This window comes from Prunus mume, linkage group LG6 (assembly GCF_029339155.1).
Source record: "Prunus mume cultivar Tortuosa linkage group LG6, ASM2933915v1, whole genome shotgun sequence".
NCBI lineage: Eukaryota > Viridiplantae > Streptophyta > Magnoliopsida > Rosales > Rosaceae > Prunus > Prunus mume.
Window position 1 is genome coordinate 14021670 of NC_142703.1, and position 19623 is coordinate 14041292.

A 19623-nucleotide genomic window follows, 5' to 3' on the forward strand; every position below is an offset into this window, starting at 1 on the left:
CAATCCTACTTAATTAAGGAATTCCCATAACCCACTTGAATAAAGAGAACTCCCAATTAAAACTCAATTAAGTAAGGAATTATATAAGCCCTTTGAAAAGCCCACGAAATAAAGCTACAGTTTCCTTTTCTTTAAAAAAAAATTAAAAAATTAAAAAACCCTAGACCAAAAAGACGTCGTTTTGGCTAGGTTTTTATTTTATTTTATAATTTTATAAATTTTAAATTTTAAAAAAGCCTGGTCCAAAAGCGACGTCGTTTTGGCTGGCTACGTTAAAAAACAAGCGTGTGCGCGTGCGCACCAACAACCTAGTGGTTTGCGCATTTCATCGAACATGTGGTGTGCGTCGCTGGTCTAAAGTAGAGGTGCAACTCCAGCAACTTTAGTGGAGTTTTCGGAGATCGGAGGTGCAGATGCACCTCCTTCCTCCTGCAGTGTCTGCCACTGTATATATGAGGTATATATTGCTCTTGGTTTTGTTTTGGGTGCTAAACTTTTTCTTAATTAATTTCCAAGCGTGAAGAATTGTGAATAAAATGTAATTGCCTTATATTCTATGCAAATTGCCCAAGATTAGCTAGTTAAATTAATAATTATGTAAGTTTATATATGCATTGCACTGAGAGACTTGATATAGAATATATATTGGCACCATTCTGCCCATCAGAGGGACTATTATAAATTATTTACCACATTACAATCCACCACCCACTGGGAATCTATTGACGATAACTTCATAGATTTTCCCTTTCCCAAACAAATGTGTCGGGTAAATCCCTCCTCCCTATCAGACACTCTCACCGCTTAAAATCATTATATCATATTATTCACCTAAGTGAATTCTAGACAAGTTATATTCTTCTGTATGTAGGTTGAGAGCACACCGTTTTACACTAATACATAATGTTCTAATAAAATTTTGTTTTGTAAAAAGATAGAGTTCAGTACTGCATTGTTTGGGGAAATGATATAAATGTTCGTAAAGCTCTCAACATTCGGTAGGTAAATATATTACACTTGATTGAATAGGGGATGAGCAGAAGATGTCACCCTCAGTGGCGGAGCTAAGATTTTATATTTGAAGGGGCCAAAATGTTAACACAAAAAGTTTAGTTGTATATTTTTTTTGGCTTATTGAGTAAATTATTGCGTACAAAAACACTAAATTGAAATGTGTGATTTTTTTTTTCATAAATGTATTATGATTTTACTATTATATTCATATTAAAATACAATTTTGACTAGTATTGATTTGTGGTGAGGGGGCCATAGGCGTATAGCAATTTTTCTTTGCATTTGTTACCACATCCAATATATAAATTCAAAAGGGTTAAATAAATTGGAGGGCCAGGGCCATCCCAAGCCTTAGTACAGCTCCGCCCTTGGTCACCCTTGCCATATGATTTACTTAACAAAAATAAAATAAAAAAAGGTTTACTTATATTTATGTTGACAAACAGGGAACAAAATCGGAATGGACAAGATGCAATACTTCCACACCTTACAAAATAGTATAGCCGCGCGGGTATACTCGGGATTCTAGTACAGCCTTTTATTAAAAAAAAAAAAGACCCGCGGCTATACTCGGGATTTTAGCCTTTTATTAAAAATCGTATAGCCGCGCGGCTATACTTGGGATATTTTTATTTTTTCAAAGACATAATATAGCCCATATTTTATAAAACCAAAATATTATAGCCGAACGGCTATACTGATTTGACACGTGGGCACCTAGGCGCTAGCCGGCCCCTTTTTCTGTCATGGTATTTGAAATATCCAAATTGAAAGCAACTGGTTCTGTCCTATCTGGTTAGAGTATTTTTTTTACACCAATTCGGCGATCCTTCACACAGAGAAGGGACATCATATTATTTTTTTCCTTTGCAAATAGCACTTCTGGCAGCAACAAATTATTAATTCCAAGTTCAAACTAAAAAATTGGACTGCTGGCAGCTGCCCGAGCGCAGTTCTCTCGAAATATGCATATGAAAATAGCACTTCTGGTTCCGGATCCTTTTCTTTTCTCTTTTTGTTTTTTTTTAATGTTTTTTTTTAATGTTTTTTTTTTCTGAAGTGTTCCTACCTCTATATGAGAATATGAGGGGGTCAAAGGCAGACAATATCCTTATCTTCCACAAGAAAAAAGAAAAAAAGAAAAAAAGAAAAAAAAGCGAGAATGCTTAGTTGCAGCAGTAGAATCTATTTCACAATCTGGGTGTGTCAGGCATTTTTTCTGCTGCTGGTGCTGCTTACCAACTATGGTGCGTCGCAGACAATCGTCAAGAACTTGCCAGGGTTTTCTGGTGACCTCCCCTTCAAGCTTGAAACAGGGTACTTAACTATTTGATTAATAATATATCTGAACTCTGTGCCATCTTCTTTTTAATACTTTTGATTATATGTTTTGTAGTTTTGAATTATGGGTTTTAATTTGTGTCTAATTTCAAGCTACGTGGGGGTGGGCAATTCTGAAGAACTGCAAATGTTCTACTATTTCACTGAGTCAGAAAGCAGCCCAGAAAATGATCCTCTGCTTCTTTGGATGACCGGAGGCCCCAGATGTTCTTCTTTCTATGGCCTCATATATGAAATTGGTAACTTGTTAATTTCCAATTCTCATGAGATTAAAGTTCAAAACTTTCACTGAGAAAATACTTTTTCATCACATCATGTATTCTTGGTCTCTATCTTTTTTTATTTTTATTTTTTTATAGTACAAAGCTATAGTCTAAACTACATGGGAGGGGAATTTCTCACACACACAACTATAATGTCGTGGGGATTTGAACCTGATATCTCTATCTTTAATTGTTGGGATGGAAGTAAATTTCAATTTCATCAGTAGGCAAAGACAAAATTATGGCTCTGATTTTAACTTTTTTTAAAATATTATTCTAGGTCCAATATCTTTCCAATTTAATGATTTGTCCAAGGACCCATTGAAACTTGTTCTGAATCCATACTCATGGACCAAGGTGTGGAATTTTCTGTCTCTGGGTTTTAGTTTCCCAATTGATGGTGAAAATTTAAAAATTGGTCCTATAATTTATTTTCAGGTAGCAAACATAATATTTCTAGATGCTCCTGCTGCTACTGGTTATTCATACTCCACAACTCTGGAAGGGTTAATCAGTAGTGACACCCTGCATGCTACAAGAGCTTATCAGTTTCTCCAGAAAGTGAGTCAAGATTTACACACAAAAATTTGGAGATAAGATTAATTAGAACAAGATTCAAAACTTGGTTATTTATGACTATTGTTATATTGATTCAAATTTCCTATGCAGTGGCTTGTGGCTCATCCCCAGTTTCTTTCAAATCCTCTCTACATTTCTGGAGATTCTTTCACGGGCAAGATTGTTCCCATCATTGTTCAGCATATAACACAGGGTAACTTTCGCAAATTATGACAAATGAAGTTCTCAAATTGCATATTAATTCAACCATTGTGCCGAAAATTGCAATTGCATATGCAATAGAACTCTTCTTGAGCACAAAAGTTTTTCGATGTCAAAACTCGAAAGTTTTAAGGGGGCATGAGTTTGTATCTCTGTTGTTGTTTTCCTGTAGGTATTGAAGCTGGGATGGAGCCAGCTTTGAATCTCAAAGTACTAAATTGACATCCTGGTTGAATGTATCTTGTTATAGAGCTGTCATTTGTTCATGACATCATTGTGCTAGAATTTAATTTCTGGTTTAATGGATTCAGGGATATATAATTGGCAATCCATCTACAAATGCTAAAGAGGATTTTAATTCGAGAATTGAATATGCTCATCGTTTGGCACTTATATCAGATAGAGTATATGAGGTGTGTATGTTGCTCTTGGTTTTCTTTTAGGTGCTGGATGTTCCTTGTAAGATGTTTGTGGGTTTTGGTCAACTATATACACCAAGATGTTTTAGCGGATATCTCTCTTATTCTTATAAGAGTCAAATGAAAAATAGAATTTCTTAAGTTTTACTGTTTTTTTTCTTCTTCTTTCAAGTCATCAAAAAGGAATTGCAAGGGCGAGTACGTAGATGTAGATCCAAAAAATCAGTTGTGCCTCAACAGTCTCCAAGCTTTCAAGGAGGTATGTAGTATCAGCATGGTCAATTAGCATTCCGGGTGCTAGCTGCTAAGTTCACCAAATTTTGTTCAGCAGCATAATGATGTGTCAGTGTTTTACTGATTTAAATCTGGGCTCACTCTGAGGATCATTTACTTTCAACAAGTAGGATATTGATATGTACACTGAAGCACCATTTGGTGAATAGGGTACTTCTCAGAAGGGCCCCTATTTATAAGAGAAATTTATACATATATGATATGTTTTGTTGGTGAATTGCACAATCTTGATTCACAATCTCACGATGTAACATACATACATGTCAGATATATAACAAAAACATCATTACTCTCTATAATATATGGTGTGTATACATACACACGCACACTACATGTTTTTGTTCTCTGTTTTATGGAGTTCCTTGATTATTGAGTATGCAGTGCACTAGGAGACTTGATACAGAACATATACTGGCACCTTTCTGTGGAAAGGACTATTATAACGAGTGGACAATATTAAAGACGAATGACAGGGAGTCTATGGATGATGTTTTCCTAGATTTTCCCTCCCCTCTCCAACTGTGTCGGGTATCTCTCTCTCTCTCTCTCTCTCTCTCTCTCTCTCTCTAAGACAGAGAGAAGTATTAAAGAGTAACAAATTTACTAGCTGAAGGGTTTTTTTAGGAAGACAGGATTCGCTATGCAGTTCTTTGGCAAAATGATATAAATGTTCGCAAAGCTCTCAACATCCGGGAGGTATGTAATATATACATATAAATAAATGTTACTTCTAATTATTTATATATATTTTTTGGATTTACTTCAAATTAATCAAACAGAATATATGAAACTGTGGCCAATTTCGAAAAAAATTACATTTACCATGATCACAACCAGGGAACAAAAGGAGAATGGGCTAAATGCAATAAAACCACACCTTACACGTTTGATGTACCAAGTAGTGTTGACTACCATCGAAACCTCAGCCAAAAGCACCTTCGTGCTATAGTTTACAGGTACAAATTTAAATTGTTCAATTTGATTCTTCATGTTTCAGCTCTCCTTTTAAATTAATCTAATTTCAACCAACCTTGAAGAATCAAGCCTAGAATTAGCCAGTAGCTAGTCACACAAAAAATAAATAAACATCGTCGTACTTTTCTCATAATTTCGTGTGTTTATATGGTGTATCTGCAGTGGTGATCATGACATAACCATTCCATATATAAGTACACTGGCATGGATTGAATCCTTGAACTTGACACTTGAGGATGATTGGAAACCGTGGTTCTCTGATCATCAAGTTGCAGGGTTTGTAGTTGTTTTCATGATTTTTTTGTTGGATTTTTATTTTTGGGGTTAGGAATTTCAATGTTTAATACTAACTTTGATCTTTTGTTCTCGTTTTTCATTGATTCATTTTACAGATACACAATGTACTATTCAAACAACGAGTATAATTTGACATATGCGACTATAAAGGCATGAGTGATGGCTTCTGAGTTTATTGATCTTCTCTTTGAAGTAAGTCTAATAATCACGTATGATGTAATAAATAATTCCCAGTTGCAAATGTGCAGGGAGGAGGACATACAGCTCCAGAGTACAATCCTAAGGAATGCTTTGATATGATCAATAGGTGGCTGGCGCATTCTCCTCTTTAACCTATTATACTAAATTAGAAAAAATTACTGCATTATACATATGTAATGTGTCACTGTAACTAAAAGTACATGATCACTTATCTGAGTATATTTAATATACAACCTTCAACATGAATACGCGAAAGTGTATGAAAGTTGAGGTGGCATTATTTGCATGCGTGAACCTTGTATGGCAACATTGTTCGCTAAGAATCAATCAGGTGTGAGATTTTATCACAAAATGTCGGTCTATTAAATTATTTCATCACAAACCTCTATTTTTGTTGGGAAAATTTTAGTGACATACATTATGCATATGGTAGTTGGACACCGCATTAATGTGCTTTTAAGAAATTGAAAGCAACCACTTCGTGGACAACTAACCCATCAATAAAAGTTATTTCTGTAAAAAAAAATTTAATAAAAAATCACAACTCATGAGCATATTAGCAAATCCAACCCAGAACAGTAGAGCTGAGAAATATCAAAGGGACAATTAATAAATGGAAAAGAAAAGGGACAAATTATAAAGGGGGTCCTTTTATCATAATCGATCATGAACGTTTCACCAAATTTATTAATGTTATCGGACCCTCATGTGGAGTCACTTCATAGTTTCAAGAACACACCAAACTTTCTGCTATAGCCATTCATGGCTAACTATTCCCGCTGCTGAAGCCTAATATATATGCTGAATATTACCGCAGCTTGCTACATAAGCATGGCCATGTTGCCACAAGCACTACTTCTTCTAGTCCTTCTTTTTCACTTTGGTTTTGCATCAAGCTCGTCCATCATTAGCACCCTACCAGGATTTTCCAGCGACCTCCCCTTCAAACTTGAAACTGGGTTTGTATATTTGAACTTCAACTTCTATACTCTATAACTACATTTTTAGTCTTGCCTTGTGCGCTAGACTATATATCTGATGGTAATTGATCCTCTTTAAGTACATTTATTATATACTTTGGTCAGATTGATCAGTTACAAAAAAAAAAAAAAGATCAGCTACCAAATGGGTACATGAGGCATAGTTTGTAATTAGTTTCGGTTCGTGAGGTGCGTTTGTTTTTATTTGTTATGCTTCTGCAGGTAATGAAGAAGGGGATGAGCCACCAATGAATCTCAAAGTACATGTTTTGCCTTTAGATTTGGAATCATTTCTAATCCTTTGTAGTCAACTAATTCATAGTTGTTATGGATCCTTAGGGATATGTGCTTGGCAACCCAGCGGTAGATAATTTACGTAGTGATAATCATGCTGTACCATTTTGCTACCTAAAAGCACTAATATCAGATGACCTATACCAGGTGAGTACACTTTGGTTTGTTTGTTTAGGTTTCATATGCATGTAATGTAAGGATTGGATTGTGGCGCTTCCCATCATTTTGAACTATTGTGTCATACATCCTTGTGAACTTGCTATAAATTATTGGCATAATGCCAGACATCTTAAGTTTTAACATGGTATTAGAGCCTTCTGTGCAAGTGATGCTGAGTTTGGTCCCTCTTCTCCATTTCATTGTTGGTTTGTAGGGTGCAGGGTGGGCTGGACTTATATGTTTGTCTTTCTCTGCTATTAGTTGCCTCTTCACGTGCAGGGCATCTTGCACGTGAGGGAGTATGTAAGCTTGATATACATCAATTGTTGATACATTCCTTCACAACTGAAGCTTTTGGGGCTAGTGATTAATTCCACTGCAAAGCCAACATCACAACTATTTTTTATTTTTTATTTTTCCTGTTAAAATTTATAATCTCTTAAGTATCACTCAGTTTTTTAAACTCCAGTACTGGCCTCATTTTCTTTGCCTCTCTTTTTATAGAAATGTTGCATACACGAGTTGAGGAATTTGAAAGGGACAGAAGCTAAAAGGAAAATAAAATTCCCAAAATATTGAAACATATTCATATTATTACTAGGCTAAACAAACAAAGTATGTGCTCTGTTTTCTCTGCTTTTTGTGTAGTCTGGGGGCCAAATCACAAAAGTAGAAACTAGAGAGCAACTAACCTCGCCCAAGAGCCTTAAAACAGGGGAGGGAGTGACACATTATATTTCAGGTTGCCAACATAATATTTCTAGACGCACCGGTGGGTACAGGATTCTCATATGCAAAAAAGTGGGAGGGATATAGCAATCTCATTCACACATTATCAGCTGCACAAACATATGAATTTCTTAGAAAGGCGAGGAGGAAACACTTGCCTACACGGTTAATGCATATAGCAGATGGACAAATAAAGCAAAAATTTAGTTTCATGAGGCATTGATTTTAATTTACTTTTATTTTTATGTAGGTAATCATAATGAACATGTGCCACCAATGAATCTCAAAGTACAATTTCTGCCACTTCATTTTGAATGTGTTCTGTTTTGGGCCTAATGTTCTATATATATTGGCTGAAGGGATATGTGTTCTGTTGGGCATGATAGACATAACACATGTGATCAAGTGATGGGAAATGATGACACCCGACATTCCCTGGCCGAAGTCCAACATGCTCAATGATCTCTACCGTGATTGGTGGATGATATTTGTATATTGTTTGTCCATATCTCATGGGAGACCAACTTCGCCGACCGATGGGTGAAAATGAAACCTAACTACGAGAACAAAAATGCAACAAAAATATTACAGGCATGAAAGTGAAAATTCAGATCAACTCCAAAAACTAACGTTGCAACTTGGTTTAGGGCAAGATCACGTTTGTTAAGGAAATTAATTATTACTCACCTAACATTCTCTCCAGTCACTTCGTATTACTACTTTAAAAAATAATATATTATTCTACTTATTAAAAAACATAGCCTGCTAATCCTAGTGCACGTACTGTTACAGCTCCAACCTCACCATGTTTCCGCAAGCACTTCTTCTGCTCCTCCTTCATTGTTGTCACATCGTTGCTTCATCATCCATCATCAACACCCTACCGGGTTTTTCCGGCAACCTCCCCTTCAAACTTGAAACCGGGTTGGTATTTCTTTGTTTTTGTTTTTGTTTTTAAATCGGGGTCTTGTTTTCACATCTATATAGAGGTGTCCTTATGTGTTCTCCTCTCTCAGTTTAGTTGTTCATCTCGATTCTCTTTCATGCTTTGCCGTGAATGAAAGGATATTTCTATGGTATATGGTACTAATTAATTAATTAAATTTTTTTTGGGTTCCCTCTATGAATTATACTCTATATCAATTAATACGTACCAATTGCAATGCTGAGAACGAAAATTATGATTTAAATTATATAAAGGTACGTTGGGGTGGGCAATTTGGATGATATCCAGTTGTTTTATTTCTTCATCGAGTCGGAGAGAAGTCCCAAGGAAGATCCTTTACTGCTTTGGCTCAGCGGAGGTCCTGGTTGCTCTTCTTTTACTGCCATGGTATACGACAGTATAGGTACATTATTATCTCAAGTCTTTATATCGTATCCCTCCACTTATATTATATGATCAACAATTCTCATTCACAGTCTGACAACAAATCAAAAAATTACTCCATATATTGCTGAACCGAGAATTCCCCTCCAGAATTATTTTGAAACTGTACAAAACCATTAGTTGGATTTTGACTGGAAGGTAGCTATCTGTAGGTCAGTGTACAGTAACATCAAAGAATTAATGGTTGTTATCATATAACAATTTGATAACCTCATCTGTTTTTCTTTTTTCTTTTTTTGGATTGGAACAAGACATCGTTGATCTCCATCCAACATGCACAAAGAATTTGTGATTATCCTATAAAGGATATATCAATTGACTTTGCATTTGATAAAAATACTTTTGGTAGGTCCATTAATTTTCAACTACGCAAATTCTAGTGGGAACGAACCAACATTTTTGTTGAATCCATACGCATGGACAAAGGTAAGATAAGAGAGAAACCTACTGCTAATTCATTTATGATTTGTCAATAACTTGACCCCAAATGCATATTGAAAAATGTTCAGATTGCCAACGTAATATTTTTGGATCAACCTGTTGGTACTGGATATTCCTACGCAAAAAGTTGGGAAGAATACCGGACCGGTGATACATTATCAAGTTCTCAGACCTATGAATTTCTAAGGAAGGTGAAAATTTGGCAAAGTAATTTACAAAGGTTTGAAAATTACATTGTTAAATCTCATTAATTAATTTATTAATTCTTGTGATGTATATAATGGTGCTGCAGTGGCTTAAAGATCACCCTCGATTTCTGAAAAATCCACTACATATTGCTGGTGATTCATATTCAGGCATAACCGTTCCCATCGTTGCTCAACAAGTATCCAACGGTAACTTTTGTTGGGAATGAAAACCTTTTCAGTTGTTTCACTAAATGGTTATCAAACGAGTCCTAAATTTATTTGACCTAAATTATGAGAAGTCTCCTAAATCTGAACTGTTGTAGGTAACGAAGCCGGGCATGAACCACCAATGAATCTCAAAGTAAGAGTTCAATCTGATTTTAAATTTGAGATACTTGTCTTCCCCTTCAGTCCTCGTTTGCCCTTCTCCTTTTGTGTGCGTTCGTTTGGGCTCTTACGGTTATTTTCTGCAAATTTGATTTTAGCTTGTAATCCTAATATAGCTCATTACAATCTTTTTTTTTTTTTTTTTTTCTGCTTTCTGTAATGAACTTTTGCTTTTTGTGCTGTCTTTCGGTCTTAGTCCCTGGTTCTTAACTATTTTACGAGGCCAGGACAAGACAAATGGAAATGAATTTTGACTTACGTATCAATAGTCTCATGTTCAAACTCTCATACCACCTTGAAAGTTTGTATGAGAAAACTCATCCCCTCCGTCCTAACTTTAGAAGAAAAAAAAAAATTATTTTAATGTGTGATTGGAGTAATATATTTTTCTTACCAAAGAAAAACCTCGTAATTATGAGCCCTTAGTACAAAATGTAATGATTATAATGCATAAGTAAAATGTGACATTCATACCAAAAAGTTTGAATTCTTCCTCCGTCTATATCACTCGGATCCGGAGAAAAAAAAGTACATTCAAACATAGAATTTTTTTTCTTTTGGGGGGAGTATTTACCACATGTTTAATATCAAGTAAAGAAACATTATTGTCTTGGATAACTAAATGTTGTTTGATTGAACTCAGGGTTACGTGCTTGGCAACCCATGGACAGAACCAACATATGACGTGAACTCACGAATTAAATATGCTCATCGCATGGCACTCATATCCAATGAACTCTATGAGGTATAAATATGTTTTCTTGTTTATCTGTTGATTTTCTTAAACTTTAAGAGCGAGAGTTGTATTCCTACTGCCAATGTGTGCAAAAAAAAAAAAAAAAAAAAAGGAAGTGCTCAATTAATTTTCGTACAAATCATGTAGCAAAAAAAAAAAATTAATGCTTAATTTGAGAGCTAATCTCTTCGTATTATATATATATATAGTCAACTAAAACAAATTGCAAGGGAGAGTATGTTCAAGTAGATCCAAGCAATGCACCTTGTGTGGAAAACCTCCAAGAAGTCAATGAGGTGAGAATTACTACAATGTCCTTGGTTTGCGTTTATTATATATTAAAGTGTGATACTGAATATCGATTTACCACTTAACAAATTTGCAGTGCATCCAAAAGATAAATCTTGCACAAATATTGGAGCCAAAGTGTAGTACTCTGTCTCCAAAACCAAAAAGATTCAAATGGGATCAGAACTTTGCTGAAGAGGACTTGTTAGATGTGCTGCATTATTCTACGAAATCATGGTGTCGTGTAAATTTCTGGCTTACTTACTCTCGCACAATATATACTCCACTGAATTTAGGTCAAATTACATATTTTTTGTCCTCATAATTTGACTCGTTTTTCACTTTCACTTTGGAAATTTAGTCCTATGATTAGTTCGGTTAGCAATGGAGTCAAATTACATTAATTAGCCATATATTTATACGTTTACATGACTGAACTATGTCTCATGCTAATACCTTAGTACTTGGTTGCAGAGTTATAACTATATCTTCTGCTTCATTTGGGCTAATGACAAAACTGTCCAAAATGCTCTAAACGTTCGAGAGGTATGTTATAATTTTGAGAATTACAATATAATTAATTTTGCTTAAGCACTTTTGCCATTACAACCTAACAGGGAACAATAAAGGGTTGGGAAAGATGCAATCAGAGCTTAGATAGCAATTATGCATATGATGTTAGAACTAGTATTGACTATCATCGAAATCTCACCAAGAAAAACCTTAGAGCACTGGTTTACAGGTACACTAATTAATATTCTTAATTTTCTCCATTTCCAAATTTTGTCTATCCGTAAGAAGTCCACGACGATTTGTGCGAAAAAACCGATGAAGTATTCTTCTGTCTGAAATATATCAAAGTTAATTTGTAGATTTTTTTTTTTGTTGGTACAGTGGTGATCATGACATGATTATTCCATATGTGGGCACTCGAGAATGGATAAAATCTCTAAATTTGAGTGTTGATTACCAATGGAGACCATGGTTTGTTAATGGCCAAGTTGCAGGGTTGGTTGCTTGCTACTATCAATTTTCATAATGTCACTGCAATTTCTTATTTAATTAATTAAATTATCTTTTTTCTAAGGTACACCAATGCATATACACTGAAAGCGTACAGTTTGACATTTGTTACTGTAAAGGCAAGAACCGAAAATCCTGCTTAATTTTTCTCAACTAGGTTTCTGAAAGAAGAAAAGATAACTAAAAGAATGGAAATTTTGTTTGACCTGTACAGGGAGGTGGCCACTCAGCTCCAGAATACAAGCCTATGGAATGTCTTGCCATGGTTGATAGGTGGTTTGCATATTACTATGTTTAATTACCTCATTCATTCCAATACTTTTGTGCCCCAAAGTCTTGGATGTTGCAGCTGGTACTGCTTTGGTGAATAAATTTCCAAGAATATTGTTCGCTTAATGAATGTTAGAGTTTTGTATAGGTTTTGAAGAAGAAGAGAAAAACAATATGCAAGAGAAAACCGAGAGCTAAGCTAAAACAAAACTTCTGTATTTTTGTATTGTATGCTCTAAAAACTTTCGGGCAAGCACAGTGTGTGCTATATGACTGTTAGAGAAATAGCTGGATTCTCTTACATCACTTGAGAATCACAGCCTTACATCCAAAACTGCCTTCTAAGATATTTACACGTGGCTATAGCCACTTAACACTAACTGACGCCTCACACTTGCCTATTTTAGAGACTAAGTGAATACACCATTTCAGCTTAGGGACTTTAATCACACTCTCATCAGCTCACCACTTATATTTCAACACTCCCCTTTAAGTTGTGAGCTGATTTCACACCAAGTTTCTCTCTGAGATAGCAGAAACGATCCTTAGCCAATGCCTTAGTAAAAATGTCTGCTAGTTGCTCATTTGTGGGGCAATAGATCAAATCCACAGTTCCTTCTTGCAAAGCATCTTTAATAAAATGATACCTCCGATCAATATGCTTGGTTTTCTGATGGAAAACAGGATTCCTTGTAATGGCAATAGCTGAAATGTTGTCACAGTGGAGAGGTGTAGCTTCTGTTTGAAGTTCTCCAAAGTCTTCTAGGACAAATCTCAACCAAATAGCTTGTGTTGTTGCTTCAGAGGCACTGATGTATTCAGCTTCTGCAGTAGAGAGTGCAACACAATTTTGCTTGACTGAGGCCCAAGCAAACACTCCACTCCCAAAAGAAAAAGCGTATCCAGATGTGCTCTTGCTATCATCCACTGAGCCACTCCAATCGCTGTCACAATAGCCAATTAGAACTGCCCCTTTTCCTTTCACATACTCCAGACCATAATCCAAGGTTCCTTTTACATATCTAAGGACACGTTTTGCTGTTCCAAGGTGTTTGCTAGTGGGACAATGCATAAACCTTGCAAGCAGACTAGCTGCAAACATAATGTCGGGTCTAGTAGCTGTGAGATACAACAGACTCCCAACAATCCTTCTATATTGCTCTTCACTTGCCAAACCACTCCCATCATCCTTACTTAGTTTCTCTGAGGTAACTAGTGGAATAGACACCGGTTTACACTCACTCAAACCAAATCTGTTTAACAGAGTTGTTGCATATTTCTTCTGATGAATGAATATGCTTGTTGGTGTTTGAATGACTCCCATTCCCAAGAAGTGATGCAAGAGTCCCAGATCAGTCATTTCATACTTCTCCTTCATGTCCTTCTTGAAATCTTCTAGCATTTCATGATCATTTCCAGTGTAGACTATATCATCTACATAAATGGAAACTATCAGGATATTTTCTGCACCTCTTGCTTTGACATAAAGTGTAGCTTCACTTTGACTCTTTGTAAATCCACACTCAGCAAAATAACCATCAATTTCACTATACCAAGCTCTTGGCGCCTGTTTCAAGCCATATAGAGCTTTGTGTAGTTTGTAAACCTTGCTTTCACTTCCTTTTACCACAAATCCTTCCGGCTGGTCTACATACACTTCTTCCTCTAAAATACCATTTAGAAAAGCTGACTTGACATCCAATTGGTACAGCTGCCAACCCTTCTCAGCTGCAAGGGCAATCAAGGTTCGAATAGTGTCTAATCTAGCCACTGGTGCAAACGTTTCATTGTAGTCCACCCCTGGTTTTTGTGAGTATCCCTTGGCCACCAGTCTTGCTTTATTCTTCTGCACTGAGCCATCCAAATTTAGCTTAGTTTTAAACACCCATTTAACTCCAATAACTGGTTTTTCCATAGGTCTGTCAACAAGTTCCCATGTCTTATTCTTTTCTATCATATTCAACTCATCTTTCATTGCCTTCAACCATGATTCCTCCTTCACAGCTTCTTCAAACTTCTCAGGCTCCATTGTGCACAGGTTGCATTGTGCCAAAATGTCATCCAACTTCCTCCATTTCAATGGTGTATGATCGAAGGTCTGAGTATCTTCCAACCTACTGCTTTCCTTGCTTGATTCTCCATAGGAAGCTGCTGAGTTTCCAGCAGTGAAACCAGAATTTTGAGGCCCTATAGGTGTCTCAAATGAATCCACTTGAGAATTTCTAGGTTGCTCCTTAAAGTTCATCATAACCACAGAATTGTCAGACACTTCTTTCCAATTCCAGCTTGTTCCTTCATCAAATACAACATCCCTTGATAAGAGTAGTTTTCTAGTGATAGGATCAAACACTCTATAACCCTTCTCACATGTTGCATATCCGACAAAAACTCCCCTTGTGCTTTTGGCATCCAATTTCTGTCTATTCTCCTATAGTTTATGCACAAAACACACACTGCCAAACACTTTTAAATGAGCAACACCTGGTTTTCTGGTGCTATAAGCCTCAAAAGGAGTCTTGTCCCTAAGAGCCTTAGTAGGACATCTATTCAAGATGTACACTGCTCTGTGGACAGCTTCTGCCCATAGATAATAGGGCAGCTCCTTCTCATGCAACATAGCCTTAGCCATTTCTACCACAGTCCTATTTTTTCTCTCTACCACTCCATTTTGCTGGGGTGTGTAAGCCATGGAGAATTGTCTTTGAATCCCTGCATCTTCACATAGTTTATTGAATTCACTAGAAGTGAACTCACCCCCTCTATCACTTCGAACACATTTCACTTTGTAACCACTTTGCAACTCCACCATAGACTTGAATTTTAGAAAATAATTTAGTGCATCCGACTTGTATCTCAAGAAGTAGACCCAAATCATCCTTGTAAAATCATCTATGAGTAACATGAAATATTTGTTACCTCCTAGAGATTCATTTTGCATTGGTCCACACAAGTCCATGTGTATAAGTTCAAGAGGTGTACTAGCTCTCCATGCTTGATCTTTAGGAAACCACTCTCTGTGTTGTTTTCCTAATTGGCAGCCTTCACACACTTCATTTACAGTTTCCAAATGTGGCAGCCCATGTACCATCTCTTTTTCCTTGAGTTGGTTTAGGCCTTTCAAGTGTAAATGCCCCATTCTTTTATGCCAAACCCAAGTAGAGTTGACTACACCAGCTCTTAGTGCAACAAAATCATTTGAGGGTAATGATAATGGATAACATCTATTCTTTCTCATTTCCACCTTCATAACAAGGTTCTCAAGAGAAGAACTATCATAGATGCTGCACATGCTGCTTCCAAATACCAAATGATAACCATGTTCATCCATCTGGCCCACACTCAAGAGATTTTCTCTCAAACCAGGCAGATACATGACCTCTCTGATATACTTTGCACCAGAGTTTGTGTCAAGCACCAAAGTGCCCATGCCGGCTATACTTACAAGCTCCCCTGTTGGCATTTGCACCTTGCCTGTGACTTTTGAGTTTATGTCAATTAACAGCTCCTTCTTCCCAGTCATGTGGTTACTGCAGCCACTGTCTACATACCATTCTCCATTTTCACCCTTTTCTGAAATTGCACAGTTTGCAAAAAACAGATTCCCTCTTACTTCTACTTGGCTTGCATTATTTGCTTTCTGTCCGCCTTTGTTTGCAGTGCAGTCTCTGGCCCAATGTCCAAATCTATCACACTTATAGCACTTGGATTGACCCTTATATCTGCATTCTCCATAGTGAAATTTAGAGCAGACTTTGCATTGAGGCTTCACCCCATCTTGCTGCACAGAATGTGATCCATTTGAAGTCTGTCTAGCGCCAGACTTGCTGTGGCTTCTGTCTAGACTCCCATGGTTTGTTGTTAGGCTTCCAACTCTTACTGAGACTTGGCAGAACCAGGACTGAGCATTATTCTTGTTCTGCCCCTTTTGATCGATTGAGAAAGAACCAAATGCTTTCTCAGCTATGTCCACATTATGCATGTCAAAACGTTGCTCTTGACTCTTCAATATTACAATAACCTCCTGCAATTCAATGGTCTCCAAACTCTTTGTATTTTCAATCACCAAACAGATGGGATCATAAACTCTATTAAGACTGATTAACACCTTTTGAACCAGCCTCTCGTTTGATAACACCTCTCCAAATGTTTTCATTTGATTTATCAATTCATTTAATCGAGTAAGATATGTAGTAAGTTGTTCACCTTCATGCATCCTCATATACTCAAATTCTCGTCTAAGATTCTGAAGCTTTACAGATCTAACCTGATCACCTCCATGATATTCACTGTAGAGCAGAGTCCAAGCCATTTTTGCTGAATCGGCATTTGCAATCCGAGGGAAGATCTGGTCAGAGACAGCGTTTTGTATGATGCCCAGTGCCTTTGCATCCTTCATGAGCACAGCACACATCTCTACTTCAGCTTCTTCCTCCGATGATTCTTCAACTTTCTTGGTCTTCATCTTCGAATCAGAGACTGGAATCCCCTTTTCTACGGACCCCACAGCCCAAGAGATTTGAAGATTGTCACCATCTTGATCCTCCAGAACTCGTAGTTCTCACTGGAAAAGATCGGAGTTCGTACCTCAGAACTTCCAGATCCAGCCATTGTTTAGTCTGAATCTCAGCAGCTTGCTTCTCTTCTCCGATGCTCAGCTGAGCTTCGATTTTAGCTCGATGACCTTCACAGTTTTACGCCCAGATCAAGACACCGAAACCTGGCTCTGAGGCCATGTTAGAGTTTTGTATAGGTTTTGAAGAAGAAGAGAAAAACAATATGCAAGAGAAAACCGAGAGCTAAGCTAAAACAAAACTTCTGTATTTTTGTATTGTATGCTCTAAAAACTTTCGGGCAAGCACAGTGTGTGCTATATGACTGTTAGAGAAATAGCTGGATTCTCTTACATCACTTGAGAATCACAGCCTTACATCCAAAACTGCCTTCTAAGATCTTTACATGTGGCTATAGCCACTTAACACTAACTGACGCCTCACACTTGCCTATTTTAGAGACTAAGTGAATACACCATTTCAGCTTAGGGACTTTAATCACACTCTCATCAGCTCACCACTTATATTTCAACAATGAATCCCTTGTGATCCGTTTTCCAAGCATACGCTTTCGTCAGCCAAGAAGAGAAGTAACGCATGCTTGAAGCCTCATGAGCTGCTGGAACCTTTGATACTGCAACCATGGATATTAGAACTGGATGACCCAATTAGAATCGGTCCACCAACCGTGATGATCTTCGCATTGATTGGTCAAACCAAAACCGTTCCCAAACCTCCAACCATGAAGACCGCCGCTTTGGATCTTCCAAAAATCAGCCTCATTGCACTCATTGTGATGATGATGGTCATCACATCAATGCCTATCGGAAGCTTCATGGGTATCCAAAAGGTCATCCACGCCACAAATCGTAGAAAAATTGTGGTGGTCCATCTTCAAATCATGTTTCGGAAGGCCCAACTAAGGATAAGATGCACTCTACTATGTTCGGCCTTTTGGATCATCAATTTCAGAAAATGTTGGCTATCATGAATGACAAAGGAGCGACTGCCGAGCAACCCCAAGTCAAAGCTACCACTACTAATTAAGTTTTGTCCAAATTAAAATTTCAATGCTGGATTATCAACAGTGGCGTAACAAATCACATCGTTTCGTCTCCTAAATTGTTAGTTCATCATAATGTCTATCATTCTCTCCAACTAGTCCTTATGCCTACTAGGGATATGGCCTCAATTACCACCACAAGATCATTCATTCTCAATTTTACTTATACTTTTCGTGATGTGCTATGTGTACCTACTTTCATAGTAGATTTGATATCTGTGAGTAGAGTTACAAAAAATTTGAATTGTTCAATGATTTTTTTTCCCGTATTGGTGTATTTTGCAGGACCTTGTTACGAGGAAGACCTTTCTTTGAGAAAGAGACATGGCGGGCTTGTCGCATCCCGGAAACGGCTCCGCCGTAGCACAATACTGTTCGCTTTAAGCCCCCTTCTATGCCCTCACGGTTTTGTTTTTGGGAACTCACGAGCAACTTCTCAGTGGGTCACCCATCCTAGGATTACTCTAGCCCCAACTTGCTTAACTTCGGAGTTCCCATGACTCCGAAACCAGTGAGCTCCCAAAAGGCCTCATGCTAGATAGAGGCGGGTATGTACATATAAGGTACATCACCTTCTCCGTTGGTCGATGTGGGATATTACAATACACCCTTCTTAGGGGCCCAACGTCCTCGTTGACACACTCACACCACACGGCAGAGTGACTCTCGATACCAAATTATCACATTTCAGGATCGGCTTCGTCGTAGCACGACATTATCCGCTTTGGGCCCCTTGCCCTCACGGTTTTGTTTCTAGGTTTTGTTCCCAGGGAAGTTGCTCGTGAGTTCCCAAAAACAAAACCATAAGGGTAGAAGGCCCAAAGCGGACAATATTGTGCTACGGCGGAGCCGATCAAAATGTGACATTTTGGTATCAGAGCCCAAGGATTAGATACCCTTGGGGAAGAAATGTGTTATGGTATCAATAAATTTCGAGAACAAATTTTTTTTAAGAAGAGTATATTGTGAGAATATATGTATATATATATATATATAACAATTATTCATACTACGTATTACTTATTTATTAATATGAATATTTCTTATTTAAATATTTATTGTGAAAACTTATATGTTATTAGATCTTAAGCCCAGTATGAGATTATCCCTTTAGTTGAAAGATGACATCATTCTTGTTTTTCATGTGTAGAGACTTAGAATTGGTTTTAATCAAATCATCATTGTCATGCCACCTTTCATGCTAGTAACAAGTGATATTGTGATATCATTGGCCAAAGGTGGATGACTCACATTATTCCCTTATCTTTCTGTCTAATCTTTTGGTGGTGATGTTGTGATATCATTGGCCAAAAAGGGGATGAATGACATTATTCCCTTACTTTTCTATCTTATCTTTTGGTGGTTTAAAATATTGTACATATAAAGATTATTTGGGTGCATCCATAGCCTCTCCTATAAGTATCATGTTTTCTCACTTCAATAATTCATTCCAATCCTTTAAGATAGATTTCTACCATGAGTAGTGTCAGAGAGAGAGAGAGAGAGAGAGAGAGAGAGATAAGGAAGAAAAAGAAACAAGA

At 37.0% G+C, this 19623-nt stretch overlaps 2 protein-coding genes across 7 annotated transcripts; both read left to right on the top strand.

The window, feature by feature from the left end:
* Window positions 1-1841: 1841 nt before the first annotated feature.
* On the top strand, window positions 1842-5878 carry LOC103335071 (serine carboxypeptidase-like 17). 2 transcript variants are annotated; one of them, XM_008238068.3, is made up of 14 exons: window positions 1842-2331; window positions 2449-2594; window positions 2899-2975; window positions 3057-3179; window positions 3288-3390; window positions 3571-3608; window positions 3710-3811; window positions 3990-4076; window positions 4493-4639; window positions 4736-4807; window positions 4949-5067; window positions 5249-5362; window positions 5479-5533; window positions 5632-5878. In XM_008238068.3, exons 1-14 carry the CDS (start codon window positions 2177-2179, stop codon window positions 5713-5715), a joined length of 1422 nt encoding a protein of 473 aa, XP_008236290.1. In that variant the 5' UTR covers window positions 1842-2176; the 3' UTR covers window positions 5716-5878. The 2 variants fall into 2 exon arrangements, with proteins under 2 accessions (XP_008236290.1, XP_088910381.1); XM_089054255.1 differs by having other exon boundaries at window positions 2899-3179.
* Window positions 5879-6469: 591 nt separating this feature from the next.
* Window positions 6470-12803, top strand: LOC103335121 (serine carboxypeptidase-like 18). 5 transcript variants are annotated; one of them, XM_089054279.1, is made up of 17 exons: window positions 6470-6543; window positions 6787-6824; window positions 6904-7005; window positions 8539-8670; window positions 8947-9095; window positions 9486-9562; window positions 9646-9768; window positions 9870-9972; window positions 10089-10126; window positions 10796-10897; window positions 11098-11184; window positions 11274-11420; window positions 11651-11722; window positions 11794-11918; window positions 12071-12184; window positions 12264-12310; window positions 12406-12595. In XM_089054279.1, exons 3-17 carry the CDS (start codon window positions 6992-6994, stop codon window positions 12495-12497), a joined length of 1422 nt encoding a protein of 473 aa, XP_088910405.1. In that variant the 5' UTR covers window positions 6470-6543; window positions 6787-6824; window positions 6904-6991; the 3' UTR covers window positions 12498-12595. The 5 variants fall into 5 exon arrangements, with proteins under 5 accessions (XP_088910405.1, XP_088910408.1, XP_088910407.1 ...); XM_089054280.1 differs by lacking the exons at window positions 6470-6543; window positions 6787-6824; window positions 6904-7005 and adding exons at window positions 8046-8337; window positions 12618-12803 and having other exon boundaries at window positions 12406-12472; XM_089054277.1 differs by lacking the exons at window positions 6470-6543; window positions 6787-6824; window positions 6904-7005 and adding an exon at window positions 8051-8337.
* Window positions 12804-19623: the final 6820 nt, after the last annotated feature.

Coding starts and splice junctions, on each gene's coding strand:
- LOC103335071 (XM_089054255.1), top strand. CDS start 2,177: ATGCTTAGTTGCAGCAGTAGAATCTATTTCACAATCTGGGTGTGTCAG. Junction 5,363..5,478: donor TCTGATCATCAAGTTGCAGG/GTTTGTAGTTGT, acceptor TTCATTTTACAG/ATACACAATGTACTATTCAA. Junction 5,534..5,631: donor TGACATATGCGACTATAAAG/GCATGAGTGATG, acceptor GCAAATGTGCAG/GGAGGAGGACATACAGCTCC.
- LOC103335121 (XM_089054277.1), top strand. CDS start 8,318: ATGCAACAAAAATATTACAG. Junction 9,096..9,485: donor CATGGTATACGACAGTATAG/GTACATTATTAT, acceptor TACTTTTGGTAG/GTCCATTAATTTTCAACTAC. Junction 11,919..12,070: donor CTTAGAGCACTGGTTTACAG/GTACACTAATTA, acceptor TTGTTGGTACAG/TGGTGATCATGACATGATTA.